Source organism: Pipistrellus kuhlii, unplaced genomic scaffold (assembly GCF_014108245.1).
Source record: "Pipistrellus kuhlii isolate mPipKuh1 unplaced genomic scaffold, mPipKuh1.p scaffold_m20_p_8, whole genome shotgun sequence".
NCBI classification, from domain to species: domain Eukaryota; kingdom Metazoa; phylum Chordata; class Mammalia; order Chiroptera; family Vespertilionidae; genus Pipistrellus; species Pipistrellus kuhlii.
In genome coordinates, this window is record NW_023425584.1 from 19,144,893 (window position 1) to 19,161,533 (window position 16,641).

The 16,641-nt window shown below is 34.2% G+C and overlaps 1 protein-coding gene across 16 annotated transcripts in view; it reads left to right on the forward strand.

Moving 5' to 3' along the window:
* CSNK1A1 (casein kinase 1 alpha 1) overlaps positions 1-15,713 on the forward strand; it is a 42,492-nt gene extending 26,779 nt beyond the window's left edge. For 4 of the 16 annotated variants that reach the window (XM_045576353.1, XM_036423967.2, XM_045576352.1 and 1 more), the window contains 7 exons: positions 110-249; positions 1,423-1,501; positions 2,775-2,849; positions 5,029-5,135; positions 6,292-6,440; positions 8,138-8,167; positions 13,267-15,713. In XM_045576353.1, coding sequence (XP_045432309.1) covers positions 110-249; positions 1,423-1,501; positions 2,775-2,849; positions 5,029-5,135; positions 6,292-6,440; positions 8,138-8,167; positions 13,267-13,274 — 588 coding nt within the window. In that variant the 3' untranslated portion in view covers positions 13,275-15,713. Of the gene's footprint in view, positions 1-109; positions 250-1,422; positions 1,502-2,774; positions 2,850-5,028; positions 5,136-6,291; positions 6,446-8,137; positions 8,173-10,016; positions 10,416-11,138; positions 12,697-13,266 lie in introns of those variants that run through there. The other 12 variants (XM_036423969.2, XM_036423974.2, XM_036423973.2 and 9 more) reach the window with 10 other exon arrangements.
* Positions 15,714-16,641: the final 928 nt, after the last annotated feature.

The window sequence follows — 16,641 nt, forward strand, 5'->3', positions numbered from 1 at the left end:
GATACTTTGATGTATTTGAACAAAGAAAATAGATGCCATTTAATGAATAAAAAATAGTTTAATTAAACAGGGTGGAAACCTAATAATGTCTTTTTATTTTCTTTTAAAGTTATTCCTTATTGATTTTGGTTTGGCCAAAAAGTACAGAGACAACAGGACAAGGCAACACATACCATACAGAGAAGATAAAAATCTCACTGGCACTGCCCGATATGCTAGCATCAATGCACATCTTGGTATTGAGCAGAGGTGAGTTTGACAGTTGAATGTGTTAATAAAATTCATAGCAAATGTTATTAATGTGTCTTTTTAATATTTCCGTTAGTTTCTTACAGTATCTAAAGATGTCTCTTGGCTGAGGATTTGAAGGGTGCTTAGTAATCCTTTTACTTGCTGCTTTAGCCAGTGCAGAAAAGCCAATGAAATGAGGCCTTTTTGTTTTCTTTGTTGAAGTTCATCCCTTGGGAAGAAAAATATTGCATGATAAAAAGTTATATGCATAAATGCAATTTTATCATGATGTTTATATTTGCAGTTGAAGATAGTACTCATTTTCTTAATGCTGATCTTGGGCTTTTATATTGTAGTGGTAAAAGTTGAGTTTGGAAGAAGACTATAGGTTATTTTTACAAGGAAAATGTTATCTGAGTACTAATGAACCAAAAGGGGTTGGTGGATTTTCTTCTGACCTACTCTTTCATACCATAAATTAATAGCATCTAGTTTGAATAAATCTTCATAATCTGCTGTTTCTCTGCTTGAGTTCTAGGTTTTCATATTCTCCCTCTTTTATAAATCATCTTTTGCTCCTTAAGCCAAGTTTTAGAAAATATCCATGAATATCTGACTATTCTGGGTTAAACTGATTTCACATTTTCTATAGGTCAAAGTATTACCAGTTCTTAAATATACAGATCTGTCTTAAAGTATGTATGTATGTATGTATGTATGTATGTGATAGTTGACCGTTGAACAAGTAAGGTTTGAACTACACTGGGTCTGTTCTGTTGAATGTGGTCAGTTGAAAAAAGTCTGCACATAAGTGGAGCCTTGCATTTCAAACTTGTGTTGTTCAAGGGGAGAGAGAGAAAGAGAGAGAGAGAAAGAGAGATAAAGTTATGAGGTTCTGCAAAAACTTAAGAAGAGTCCTGCTCTTTGGTTTGGAAAGTTGTTTAGCTAAATCCTTTTTGCTCTTCTCTAAAAATTAAGTTGCAAGGAAATGTTAAGTTTTATAATTGGGGATTCTATGAGTTTTATTTAGAAGTAACCCATTAGTGAACTTTTTTATTACCTTAACTATGTACCTTCTTGTACAAGACATCAATTGCTCCTCACTTGACAAAATTCTTCTGTGTACCTGGCTTTCTTTCACATGTTTTTCATAATAATTTCAGATTATAAATTTACTTTTTTTTCCTCCAGTCGCCGGGATGACATGGAATCATTAGGATATGTTTTGATGTATTTTAATAGAACCAGCCTGCCATGGCAAGGATTAAAGGTAAACCAGACTCAAATGACCAGCTTTTGTTTTTTAATTTATCTTTATTGTTGAAAGTATTACAGATATTTCCCTTTTATTTCCCTCTCTACGCCACACCCCCTCTTGTTTTAAGAATAAAAATAATATTGGGGGTGATCTTTATTTAAGTCTCTTTCAAATATGAGGTGTTCTAAAATGGAATTACTTTATTTTTACTTTTTATTGGGAAATAAAATCTGATCATTTCAGTAAGAATAAGCTAATAGAATCTGACATTCACACCTGAAGAACAATTTTTGGGAGACAGGAGGCCAGGTACCCTTTGGCAACCAGAAGCTTTATCTGGATAGAAGTTAACATGGACTAAGAAATTAGGTGGAGACATTCTCATTTTGATGTGTTGCCATTATACTTTTGTGTACAGTAAAACTGGTTTAGCCAGTAATACTAGCTCTGTTATTTAATTATCCTGACATTTCTTTTGTGTGTTTAATGCTAAGTCTCTGTCTTAGAATTGAATGGACTATATTAATATTTTATTCATTATTTAAAGGAAAATGGTTTCTGTAATTTTTTTTTAAGTTATCTCTGAGAGTAGGAAATTGTTTTGTGTTTATGTGTGAGTAGCTTTATTCATTATTAATATTTTTCATTGGAAAAGTATTTTGACTTAACACCAGTTATGTTTACTTTTTTTATTGCTTTTTTTTTTTTTCTTCTTTTTTAAGAGGAAGGGAGAGGGATAAAGGGATAGAAATATCAATGAGAGAGAAACATCATTGATTGGCTGCTCCCTGTATACCTCCCCCAGGGAATTGAACTTGCAACCCATGCATGGGCCCTGACCGGGAATTGAACTGATAGCCTCTGGGTTCCTGGTTCGATGCTCAACCACTGAGCTACACTGGCCAGGCGACACAAGATATTAATGTCACTAAATGATGAGCTCATTTTTTTGTGTTGATTTGCTTGCTTACATCTTTGCTCTTGTGCTGGCTATGGGTTAAGGAAATTTCAAATTTGACCACCCATGTTTTATTTAAATCTTATATATTTCATGTTCCTATTAGACTCACCCTCTCTTAATAGCTAAAAATGTTGAAATAGCAACTCATAGAAATTAACCATTTGGAGGGGGGAAGGGACTTAAATATGTTGTACTTTGGTTTTTTTTTTAAATCTAAGTTATGATCTCTTGAATCTTAAATTTACATTTTATGTCTAGTATGTTAAACTACTAAGGATCTCAGTAGTACTGAACATGTCTGTGTGGTTTGATTCTTTTCCACAGGCTGCAACAAAGAAACAAAAATATGAAAAAATTAGTGAAAAGAAGATGTCCACTCCTGTGGAAGTTTTATGTAAGGTAGGTGTGTATGTTTGATTTTGTTTTTAATATAAATGATCCAAGAACAAAAAGAAACACTTTACTTGCCAGCTTTGGAACATAAACATCCTTTTAGGAGTTAGTCATTTGCCATTAAGTGTGTGTGGTTCTTTGTTTGTTCGTTGTTGTTTTTTTGTTTGTTTTTTTACTGTTTCTGGTTTCTTTGAGTTCTGTCATCTGTTAAAAATTATAGGGAAAATAAGAGAGCAGGCAAACTTTTCTAATAGAGCCTCACTAATTTATGAGAAAAATTACATTGAAAAATATTCTAAGTAAAAAAAGGACATCAACAGTTGGTACAAAAGGAGTAGGGAAACAAAGGCTAGCAGATCAGAATATAAAATAGCACATGTGTGACAATATGGATGAATCAGGCTTATTTCTCTGAAATCTCAGACTTTATAGAGAAGCACGTGAATTTAGAATGGAAAGATGTTCTGTGGAAAACCATGTTAGCCATGGTTTCCTACAGAAAGAAGACCACATGGTTATCTTTTAGGCTATTGAATACCTGAAATAATGAGAAAATAGTGTGTAATTACATAATTGGATGATAGAAAGTAGAAATCAGCATTAGTTGAAATAGTACTCTGGAGGAGGTAATTGGTGATATCTTTATGTGTCTCCCCATTCATAAAATTGCTTTCCCCTTTTATACATACCGTATATAGTAAAAGGGTAATATGCAAATTGACTGAAAGGTGGAATGGCCGGTCACTATGACACAACTGACCACCAGGGGGCAGGCACTCGATGCAGGAGCTTCCCCGTGGTGGTCAGTGTTCTCACGCAGTTAGAGCTCTGCTTAGCCCTGTGACTGACAGCTGGTGAGCACAGCAGCCTGTCTCCACAGCAGCACGAGGGCTCCCAGACGGGCTGAGGGACACACACACACACACACACACACACACAGTGCACGAATGTCGTGCACCTGGCCTCTAGTCTATAATAGAAGAGCTAATAGAGTGGGAGACTATGATCTTTTCTGAGACACCTTGGGATTCATTTTTTTCAAATTATGAAATAAATTTTAGATTAATAAATAAGACATTTTTGTGTTATAATTCACCCAAGTAACTTTAAAGCCTATATGCTTCAAGAAGCAAAACATATTTTCTACTGACTACATTTCCATGGAACAGAAAGTTTCATTTGGTTCATTAAAAAAGTCAGCCATTTTTCTAGAAGAGAAAGGATTATAATAGTCTCTACGTGTGGACTACATCTTAATTTTGATGTAGAAATTGTGGGCTGTGACTATCTTTTTTGGATTAGTCACAATTGATTCAGGGTGTACTACACAAAAATATTAGGTATTATGATAAAATAGTGAGGAGTTTTAAATCTGGTTAAGAGTTTAAAAAACAAAGATATATAATATATTCATGACTTTATTTTTAGATGTTCACCCTAGAAAATAGAATAGCTTAATACGACTTTGTAAAACTTAAAGCTCTTTATATCAATACAGTCAATAAAAATAAATGTTGCAAATAAGTCCATTCTATCCTGCCTTATTGTAGATTTGAGAAATTCATTGAAATCGTAAAGTTGTGCAAAGAGACTTTTAACTTACCTCCCTTCACTTTCACATTTACTGAAGGAGAAGAGATGTAGGGATTTTTGTTACTTTAATGCTTTGCACATTTACATTCCTGGTGGCAAAATACTTTTGATGACTAATATCTACAGCCTTAAAATGTTTATAAACATCTTTGAGAATCTTCCTTAGGAAATTGAACATGGAAAAAGTTTATGCCCACAGATGTGATTATTAGTATTGTTTATAAAAATAGTTGGGCTCCCCTAAATGTCTAGTTAAAGAGTACAAGTTAATTATGATGTATTCTAAGGTCGGTTGTTATGCAGCCAACTCAGAGGTTTATGAAGCAGTTGGAAATAACAAAAGGATGCTTATAATATAATGTTAATGGGGAAAATATTTCTCTACCACAATTAAATGAAATAAAGTGGTCAAGATTGTGAACTTTTATTAATTTTATGAGGATACCAAGTCAGTTATTTCACTTTCAGATTGTCCAATAAAATAATAAACCCCCTCATCAAATACATATTTTGTTTGTATTTAAGTGCATTTATTTTTCTATCCTGAAATAAGTTTGTTTTATAACTTTGTGTTTTATTCTTGAACTTACAGGGGTTCCCTGCAGAATTTGCCATGTACTTAAACTATTGTCGTGGGCTGCGCTTTGAGGAAGCCCCGGATTACATGTATCTGAGGCAGCTATTCCGCATTCTTTTCAGGTCCGTTTTTAAGGTGTTTAAGATTCTAAAGTCCAGAGAAGGGGGAATTAGTTAAATTTACTCAACACAATTATTCTGACAAGTGGAAAATTAAAGTAGGCCCAGCCAACATGAGTAAAATTTTTAAGAAATTGATTTTGTTTGGCTTTTTACCACTTATAGTATTAATATACTTGAAATTGTTTTAGTTTGGGATGGATAAACAGTAGAATCAGGCTCAAAGTAGAATCAAACTTTTCCATAATAATTGTATTTTACGTTTCATCTAAGTGACATTGGTGGTCCATGGAACTCTCCAACTTTGGAGATTTATTCAATACCAAAATGAAAAGCAATTAAAATATCATTCGAAACCGGTTTGGCTCAGTGGTAGAGCATCGGTCTGCGGACTGAAAGGTCCCAGGTTCGATTCCGGTCAAAGGCATGTACATTGATTGCGGGCACATCCCCGGTGGGGGGGGTGCAGAAGGCAGCTGGTCAGTTTCTCTCTCATTGATGTTTCTAGCTTTCTATCTATATATATATATATATATAATATCAATCATAGGGTATTTGATAGTGTGGAGGCAGGCCAAACTCTAGGGTTCTCTTGATGCAAACCAGAATTGGTCTTGAAGGGGGAAGGGGAGAGATACAGTACATGGGGTTGGATATAATAAGAATTGGAGGTAATCCTCTAACCCCAGAAGAGTCTTCCCAAGCCACCAGCATAGATATCTCTCTCACAAGCTTAGAGACCCATTCCTACCCTATTCCTACCCTTGTTATGATTATCCCCCAAAATAACTGACAGTGTTTTTGCTATTCATGCTGCCTTCCATTCCCACCCTCTTGCCCCTTCTAAGAAACTTTAAAGACGGTTTTTGTTTTTTTTTTGTTTTTTTTAAGGGAAGAGAATTTATTATCAAATATACCATACCAAATTTGGTGACATAATTTTCCTCCCACTTTATCATGATATGTATAAAGTGAGAATTAATTAACTGAATGGTTAAAAAAAAACAATAAGGAAAGAAATCTTTTGAAAGTTATTACTCTTAAGAGAAAATATTCATTTTCTTAAAAAAAAAAAAAAAAATGCCCTGTCTTGAAAGTTCAGTTGTGTTTTAAACTAGAGTCTTATTGAAGGATTAACATATAATTTTATATTTTCCAGAACCCTGAACCACCAATATGACTACACATTTGATTGGACAATGTTAAAGCAGAAAGCAGCACAGCAGGCAGCCTCTTCAAGTGGGCAGGGTCAGCAGGCCCAAACCCCCACAGGCAAGCAAACTGACAAAACCAAGAGTAACATGAAAGGTTAGTAGCCAAGAACCAAGTGACGTTACAGGGGAAAAAAATTGAACACAAAATTGGGTAATTCATTCATTTCTAACAGTGTTAGATCAAGGAGGTGGTTTTAAAATACATAAAAATTTGGCTTTGTTTAAAAACAAACAAACAAAAAAAAAACGTCCTTGGAAAATTTGACTACTAACTTTAAACCCGAAATGTCCTTGTTCATATATACATGTATATGTATTTGTATATACATATATGTGTGTATATTATATCATTTCCTCTTGGGATTTTGGGTCATTTTTAACAACTGCATCTTTTTTACTCATTCATTAACTCTTTCCAAAATAAACATTTGGTGTTGGGAATATGGTATAGTCAATAAATCCAAAATCCTAGACCTAACACTTGTTGATTTTTAATAATGAAGCTGGTTAGCCATGATGTCTTGACTTTCTTTCAGACTAACAGTTAAGAATTTTTTCTGCATGTTAATGCTTTAGCATTTAAAATGGAATATTGTGAACACGGTCTGATTTCAAGAGGTGAGTCTGAGTTTGGCATTGCCCCCAAAGTGTCTATCTTCTCAGTTGTAGAGCATCTAGTTTAAGCTCTTATATGCTCAAATAACTGAAAAGCTCGACACATAAATCTCTTAGCTAATATTTACGTACATGTGTTATTTAATTTCCAAATGGTCTTTTACTTTTAGCTTTATTTTTTTAAATCATGCTAATATTCAGCATCTAGGAGTCTGATGTGGAATTGAACTCTGCAGTTAGGCCTTGCAAATTGGAAACAAATAAAAAAAAAACTGGGGCAAATGCCATTGAACTGCTAGTCTGTTTTCTTTCTGTCTTTCTCCAACACTCTTGGTGCTATAGGAGAAGAACTGTTAGGGTACAGCTCCATTGCTGTTGTCATACAGTTCGACTCCTGTGTTTCGTGGTTTTTGTTTGTTTTTTCCCCCCTTTCTGGGGCTTACTTCCTACCACCTGCCTACTTTCTAGAAGTAGAGGGCAGGTTAAGTTTGGTTTGGGGGCTTTCATTGTTTAATTTCTGAATGACTGCTCTAGTCTGAACTTGGTCATCTTTGATCCATATTTTTAGGGTTGTGTTAAAACTCTTTTGTAATATAAAAGTAGGCTCTAATCTGAGGATACTTTAAGAAGTATAATTAACTGATGTCATCCTCATCCCAACAGCTCATCTATTAGGAATGAAGTTGAGATGCTTCCATATTGGGCAAGATTCACAGTTGAAGTTTTAATGTAGTGAGGGTTCTTAGATGATGAAATTTCAGCTCAGGATAGCAAACACTAATGCTTGCCCAGTGTTCTGCCTGTGCATCTCAGTTGGGACTTAATTGCCACTGTTGAGTGTTTTAATCATTGTAAAACTAATGATAGCACCAAGAATGTAGAAGAACTTAGAGTCTCTAAACTGAGACCTTGTTACATCTGACACCTATAGTATATTTGCTTTTTCTCACAAAATTTTTGCCTAAAGCTAGCTAGGATAATAGGATCATCGTGATTTGCAGTTTCTAGAACTAAAATTAGATTGAAATCTCAGCTGACCTAGAACATTTCACTTCAGGCATTCAGCAGCCTTCTGAAAGAATTATACCTTATTTTGAGCTAGTTTCATTGTTAGTTTACTGTGTGTTTCTTACTCAATAAACAAGTAAAATTTTTGTCCTGCCCTGCCCTATCCAGGTCTTAAAGATGAGCAGTTGGATCCACTGAGTTAGTATGTTTCCTTGGAGGAAAAAATTAAACTTAAGTTTAATCCTTACTTTGTATGTAGCTTTTTTTTTTTTTTTTTAAATAAAAAGCAATTTAAAAATCTTATAAAAATCTTATAGCATTACAACACAGAGGTTATACGATTTGTTACATTAAAATGGACTTTGCTTAAAACACATCACATATCATTGACTACTTTCAGAGATGAATGTCCATGTGGTATAATTTGACTCCAAGCAAAATATTTAGTTGCTTTCATCTAAAATGTGTCATTCCACAGAATACAAACAACAAAATTTTTTTTGATTTTTGACTTCTTGAAAACATTTATTTTGGATGTATAACTTAGTGCCCCAGCAAATTTTACACAAAACGGGATTTTAATGGGTTTGAAGGTGACATGAAATGAATAAAGGGAGTCAATTCCCCTTACCTTTACCCCAACCATTTCTGGGTCATACATCCCTTAAGAAATTGTTGAAGTATTGAGTTTGAAAGTTGGTCTGGATTACTTATTCCTGATTCCAATCTCTAGTTGGGGGAAGAGTGAGAAAGAAACATCAATTGGCTGCCTCCTCACGTGCCCTAACCAGGGATTGGACCTGCAACCTAGGTTATGTGCCCTGACAGGGAATCAAACCCGAGACCCTTCCGTGCATGACATAATGTTCCAACCAACTGAACCACACCAGCCAGGGCTAGAAGGTGCTTTTCAAATAAATCCTGTCTATTTGTTGTGCACGGAGTTATATTTCTAGTTTTTCACATCAGAGAATCCAGTTTCTTAAGTGAATCTTTGGCAAGTAAAGCTTTGTATCACAGGAATATGTATTGCTGGAAAAATCCCCCAAATGGTGGCATTTACTTGTATATTTTATGAGATTGTTTTTATTTTTGAAAAATCTCTAATGTTTCTTCATAGAAAGCTATAATGACTTGTTTTAGCATTTTATTTAAAAATGTCCAGACTTTTAAGTCTAAATTCAGCTACAAAAGGTTTATTATATGTAATACGCTTCTATCCTAATCACTTTGCTAAAGAAAAGATCTTTTGAAATGTTCCATTCCAAAGCTCATCAAAAGAATGATATAAGCCCTAGCCGGTTTTGCTCAGTAGGTAGAGTGTCAGCCTGCGAGCTCAAGGGTCCCAGGTTTAATTCCAGTCAAGGGCATGTACCTTGGTTGTGGGCACATACCCAGTAGGGAGTGTGCAGGAGGCAGCTGATAGATGTTTCTAACTCTCTGAGCCTCTCTCTTCCTCTCTGTAAAAAAAAAAAAAATCAATAAAATATATATTTTTTTTAAAAAAAGAATGATATAAGAAACAAGATGTTTCTCCTAATGCCTACTGTGCTCTGTTTTAGTTTTCAGTGCTTAGATATCACATGATTATACTTATTGTTTTTATACATGTTAAAGAGAAAAAGAAAAGATTCACTTCTAATATACTTCCAAGTACTTTTCAAGACATTTAAAAAGTAAAGGAGAAGGAAATATTTGCAAGATATTACCAGTCCAATTAAGTTGCTCATTTCTTTAGTTAAGGGCAGAGATGGGAGAATTTCAGAAGGTAGTAAATCAAAGGTTGATCCTCACATAAGTCTACTGTTCTTATCACCTTAACCCATCTATTAGTCAATACTCTACTCCAGCCATCAGTACTAAGCATAATTTTGTCATAAGTACCTGGATGTCAAGTTGTTGGCATTAAAAAATATTAAAAATTGTTTTCCATCACATTATCCTACCATATCTATGGTATTCCTTGAATTACCTTCCAGTATTTACTGGGCTTCACGTACCATTTATGTCTAGCTTAACTTTTTCTGACTTCACCAATTGCTGCTAGGAACGTGACTGGTCACTTAGCAACGTAACCCAAATCACAGGGGAAGACCTTGAAATATCTGGAGCGAGTGGTGTGCTCTGAATACACTCAGTTCAAGGAAGTACAAGGGAGCTGCATCTGCTTGCTGAAATTTTTGTCAGCTTTTTTCACTGTGGAAAAATAAGCCTGGAGAGAAGAGAACACAAATGAACAGGAAATGAAGATGAGTGTGCAAGAGTTGATTTGTGATGATTTGAAGCCCACATCTTCAAGGCTTGCTGGACCTGTCAAACTTTGCAACCTGTCGTTGTCTGGATGATACAGCGGTTCAGAAGACTCAGAAGAATACAGTGTCACTGTGACTCAGTGGCGTTTAATGCAGACCATCTACCATTTGGGGAAGGAATCAATTGTAACAGGTATTTTAAAATTCTGCAAACTCAGAAATCTATAGCAGAATGAATTCTGTGACAGGGAAAACAAGAAATCAGATCATCAGTCTGTTTTTTTAATGCAGTTTAGGGATGATGTATACCTGGCATACTTAAGTTATCATTTATCTTATTTGCAGTGATAAAAATAAAATATTTTTCTTTTATCTTTCCTAATATAATGCTTTTCTGTGGAGAAGGGAGAGTTACTATAGGTTTTTTGTTTTTCTTTAACTTTTATACTGCCAATCTGCTTCAGATTCTATCTGCTTGATTCTGTGTGACCAAAAAAAGAAAACCACACAAGCACATTATAGGAAAAGTTAATTAATATAAATGAGATTGCATAATGATGAATATGAATATTATATCTAAAAAAATTTTTAAAGTTAATGTTATATACTGTGAAATTATTTTAAATTTTAAAAGCCCATCATAAACTTTTAAGCCTTACCTTAATTTAATATAAATCCCTTTGAACTAGTTTGTGGGTCTATAAAAGAATATTCAGGGACATCTGAATTTAATTCACAAATAGGAGGAGATACATACTTTTCATATTGAGGGATAGAATCTCCTGATTAGTTATATAAAAATAAACATTTTTTCTTTCACAGATTTGGAAAGAAACTTAAATATAGTTATTAATTTTTTAATCTGTTACATTAACCCTCCAAACCTGTTTTAACTTTTCTTTCCCCTCTTATTGTAGGAACAAAGACACCCGTTTTTTATTTTAACTGTTGTTGCAGTGAAGATGGGCTTGGACTTTGAGAAGCCTGGCGATGCCACCTAAACTGCAAGACCAAAACCAAGCACACTGGGGAAAAGAATGCTTAGTACTTGAAGATGGAATGTCGGATACCTCCTGGATGCTCCTATTGAGATTTTTTTTTTCTGAACAAACTGTAATAGCATCTTAGGACAATTCACTGGAGAAACATTGATCCCTGGCCCACCTACTACCGGCTAATCTGAAGAGTTAAATCTGGATTTGACTGCTGTATTGTACCAGGAATATTGTTAGGCTAGCCTTTAACCAATCCCTAACAATTGTAATCATTAATTGACCCAGCAGTTCTTCAAATCAGATTAAAAGATGAACAGATAAAATTATTACTTAGATATAATTTTTATCCCTGTTAAAGACACTAGTTTTTTTCATATTTTGCCTCCAATGTAACATTTCCTTTTTAGTTTGTTAGTGACTATGGTTTTCATTTAAAGCTGTTTGGATATTCAACATAGTAATTATTCCATATAATTATGTAAGCAAGCTATGATAAAAGAAAACCCAACCATTTTCATAGTTGTGAAAAGTTTTTTTATGGCATTTAACAATAATTGCAATACTTTAAATCAAATGCTCATCACAAAAGAGGTCATTTTATTTTACTAATCCATACATAGTTTTAATTTGCTTTAAAATATTCTATTTTAAAATTGGGATTAGATTACAGATTATGATCAGATTTTTAAAATCAGGTTTGATTTGATAGCTTTTTTTTTTAATGGCTTACCTTGCTAATCCTATCAATAATATATACCAGATAATGATATTCCTTGTAGTAAAGTACATTTTCAGAAAGTTTCTTATCTTTTATTTTCGGCATTTGGTTTATGAACATTACTTGGGATAGGCACTAAAGACCTGTCTGTTCCTAGCCTCTGTTAAGGCACTATGGAGAGACAAGAAGTATAGCACTGACATCTTGTCCTCGGGGCTTAGCACAATATATTTATTAAATGAATGATGACTTTTTGGCTTCAGATAAAAAACAAACTCCTAGTTACCAAGTGAGAGAATATTTCAAAAGAGGGGCAGTTTGTGATTGACAGAAACATGGTTTGTGCTAAGAAAGGAGGAGATCAAATAGAGCTGGCTATCAGGGTAACGAGCCTTTACGTGGAAGCCCAGCAAGCCTGTCAAACATGCGGGCCACTGGCCTAGAGTTTAATTGTGGCTGAGAGGGGTGTGTGTGCAGGGTGGGAATGCATGAGAAGTAAATAAAACCAAAAGAGAAACTTGTCTACTTTTTCAAATCAGACAAAACCTAGCCTTTTTTACCTTGCCGGGCCGCCGTACTGATTTTTCGGTAATTTCCGAATCTGCTGCTATACCGCTGTACCTAATTTTCAGAACTTTGCCTAGACCTATTTTCTGCAATGTCTCCAAGTTCCATCTTATTCTAACCACTTGTTTGCATGTAACTTAACATTTTTTCTATATCATGTTAATTTTTTCTCTTTTTAATGCAACTGATGGAGATTAAAAAAAAATTTAGAATCTGAAGTTTCTTTAAAAAAAACCATAATTAGTTTTGTGTTCAGTGGAATAACTCAAATAATTATGCCTTGAATACATTTATTCAAACTTATTGTACCTTATTTGTATCAGAAATAATGTGCAGAAAAATCCTACTCACACATAGTATGATTAAAACTATACTTTCCATTTGTTAGAGCAATACATTTTTCATCTATTTGACAAATAGTTGTAAACATATGTTCTAAGTACTAGAAACACAAATTTTAAAAAATAGGCTTATAAGAATTACAGTTATTTCTCTAGCTTGAGGATTGTATGCTGATTGGGAGGCTTTAATCACTGTACACTATTCCTATCTAGAAGTATCAGGAACAAAAATGTTTCTTGTTTTTCCGTTTTGTTTTTAAAAAGAGCTCATGATTTTCAAATAGATAAAAATCAACAATCACAATTCTAAAGTAGTCATTGGCTCAGATCTACCTAATTTCCTTAATTTGGGTGTGGCTTAAGAGGGTTGTTTTTTTTCTTGGAATTTTAACCTTTTATTCCTGTTTTTTATTTTTTTGAACAGGTTTCTAAGCATGAATCAAGGAACAGAAGAAGCAGTGCAGATGATCGGAGCAGCATTTGTTTCTCCCAAAAATCTAGAAATTTTAGTTCATATGTACACTAGCCAGTGGTTGTGGACAACCATTTACTTGGTGTAAAGAACTTAATTTCAGTATAAACTGGCTCTGGGCAGCATTGGTGATGCTGTGTCCCGAGTTGTAGCCGCTGTAATTGTGAATATTAACTGAGATAGTGAAACATGGTGTCCAGTTTTCTATTGCATTTTTTCAAGTGGAAAAGTTAACTAAATGGTTGGCACCACAAATTGGTGGAGAAATTGTGCATATGCCAATTTTTTGTTAAAATCTTTTTCTTTGAACTATACTGCTTTGAGATCTCATTTCAGAAGAACGGCATGAACAGTCTTCAGCCACAGTTGTGATGGTTGTAAATGCTCACAATTGTGCATTCTTAGGGTTTATCCACCCCTGGGGTTTGCAAGTTGTTCACTTAAAACATTCTTAAAATGGTTGGCTTCTTGTTTGCAAGCCAGCTGATATGGTAGCAACCAAAGATTCCAGTGTTTGAGCATATGAAAGACTGCCTGCTTACCTGTGCTAGAAATAACAGCATCTAAAGTGAAGACTTAAGAAAAAAACTTAGTGACTACTAGATTATCCTTAGGACTCTGCATTAACTCTATAATGTTCTTGGTATTAAAAAAAAAAAAAGCATATTTGTCACAAATTTAGTTAACATCTTAAAACTGAATATGTATGTATGTTGCTTAGATAAATGTAATCACTGTAAACATCTATATGATCTGGGATTTTGTTTTTATTTTGAAATGGGAGCTTTTTTGTTTACAAGTTCATTAAAAACTAAAAACTTTCTGTAAGGAAATGAGGGTTGTTTTTTTTAAACAACAAAAATGCCTTGCTGAGTCACTATGAAATCAAAATCTCCCCAATTTTTTAATAGACTGCTTCAAGCCACTTGTTACATAAAATCCCTTTGCAAATCATTTTAGGTTTAGTGATAAAACTGTTACTCAAATTAAACCTTTTTTTTTTTTTTTTAATGACTTGCAGGCACAAATACCTAGTGCTATCACTGCTAGGACTTGGTTATTGTAACTCCAGCGCCTCAGAAGAACAGCGGGACTGATTCTGAATAAATAAAAGCATTAAAGGGTTTAACTGCAGAATAAAGTTTTTCTTTAAATTTTTTGTTAATTGGCTCTGAGCAGATTCTTAACCTTGGAGAACATCACATGTGAGATTAATGTGATCACTGACCCTCCCTAACCTACTCATTTTCTGTAGTTTTTCTGCACTTTCCTCAGTCTTATATGCCACACTTCTTTTTCTGACCCAAGAGAAAGGAAGATTTATTGACGGGGGGTTTTTTTGTTGTTTGTTTTTTTTAACTGTAATTTATTCATTTAGAGCATGTCAGAATACATTTAAAAGTACTTTCGTCTGAAAATGCTGCCAGGAGCCTATTGTGTAAAAAATGTGTTTTGTAAAATAATCTTGAAATTGTAAATTGACACTAGTTTGGTCAGATTTTGTCAAGCTTAATATTTCTTTTTTATTTGAAAACTTCTTTAGCAATAATTCCATAATGACTACATTCTGCTATTAAAGGATATATTAGCACCATCACACTGCAGAAATCATGAGTATGAGCTTGTGGGGTAGGCAGCTTCGCTTCTTTTCTATCCACCCACGTCAGTTAATGTGTTTGTTTCTTGACTAATAAACCCTTTGAAACTTTTAGCCAGAAATCAGTCTCATAAAGCTATTTTTGAGTATAGCTTGTGTAAAATAAAAATGTTTAGCTTTGGTAATAACTTTTCCAAGCTGAACTCCCTCTAGCAAGATATTTTTCAGTGCTTTTATTTACTATGCACTTAGACTATGCACTTTTTCTGAAATATTTTTGTAACACTTTTTTGTATTTTTGCCATTTGAAAAGGTTGTGGTGTAGTTGGTCTGTAATTAAGTTGCAGATTTATAACTGCTGTTAGCTTTGTAAATCAAAATGTAGGTGTTTTTGTCCTGGTATATCGTCATTCCATCTACAGCTGGAGCTGGAATCCCATTGATCTTCTAGCTACCATTCATTTTCTTCACAGTTCACAAAAGAAGAATGTGAAATTCAGTGAATGCTGTTTACTAATCCTGTTGGGAGATGAATCTCATTTCACCAAAATTAAATTGTGTTTTTCCACTAAAATGATGATACAAGTTGAAGACACATCACTCTGAAATTGGAAGACCTCACCACTTAAGGCTCCACAATGGCTCACTCAGCTGAACTCTAGGTTACTATTTACTTTGTTCACCCATTGGGGTTTGGGGGTACAGGTGTTTTTTTTTAATGTTGGGAGATGGCCATTCTAACTACTGTTGAATGTCTCTGTTTTGGGAAGGTATAACAAGAAAATAAAAAAATATATATGAAGGGAGAGACTGGTTATCTCCTCCCCGTATGGTTGTGCTCATGCTCCTAAGGCCTACAAGTAGAATCTTGGGGGGTTGCTTTTATTATATTTTATCAACAAATATTAAGAGATATTTTAATCTCTACCAGTCCTTGCAGTACTGTATAGTGTTTTAAGCAGAGTACACTGTAACAATTACAAACTTAATTTCATTATAATAAAAGAGAACAAACAAGGATTCTAGAACCCAAGCCAATGAGCTAGTTTTCCCTGATGTATGCTGAACCAGCTATCAATAAGTTCTTAACAACTTGTCTAGAGTGAACCCTGAGGATTTCAAGAAGGGGCGGCCTAGACACTTCAGTATAGCAGTCTGTGGTGCATCTCAGATGTGCTCTCCCTTTTAAAATAGACTCATGGGACTACTTTTCTTCAATCACATTTCTATTGCTCACAACATTTTGGGGATTAACTTCCAAAACAAATTTTTCTACTTCCTCCTTAGTGACAAGAATATGTTAATAATGACTAACTTTTTAGTCTACTTTTTATCTGGAAAGGCTAGAGATGGTGCATCAAGTATAAGTTTAATCAGGCTATGCATTCTGTATTTAATCATTAACCAGTATGTAATTGAAGTAAAATGATTGTTTTCTGAAATGAGGTTACTGTATATGCAAAAATGTAATGAAAATTAGCAGTATCAGAGCTATTAGAGTAAGACACATTTCAAGTTGTTGATCAAATGCCTTTTATTTTGATTGACACTGTGTACCCACAGTGACTGGAATTCTGTGATACTACAGACTCAGCAAGTTTAAGAGACCTGAGAATTCCCACTTAGTTTTTTTGGTTTGGTCTCTGCTCCTTTCCAGCCCGGTGAGGTGAATGGGTTTAGTCTATCTTTTACTTTTGTCTAAACAGATCACTTGAAGAGGTTTTTTGAGG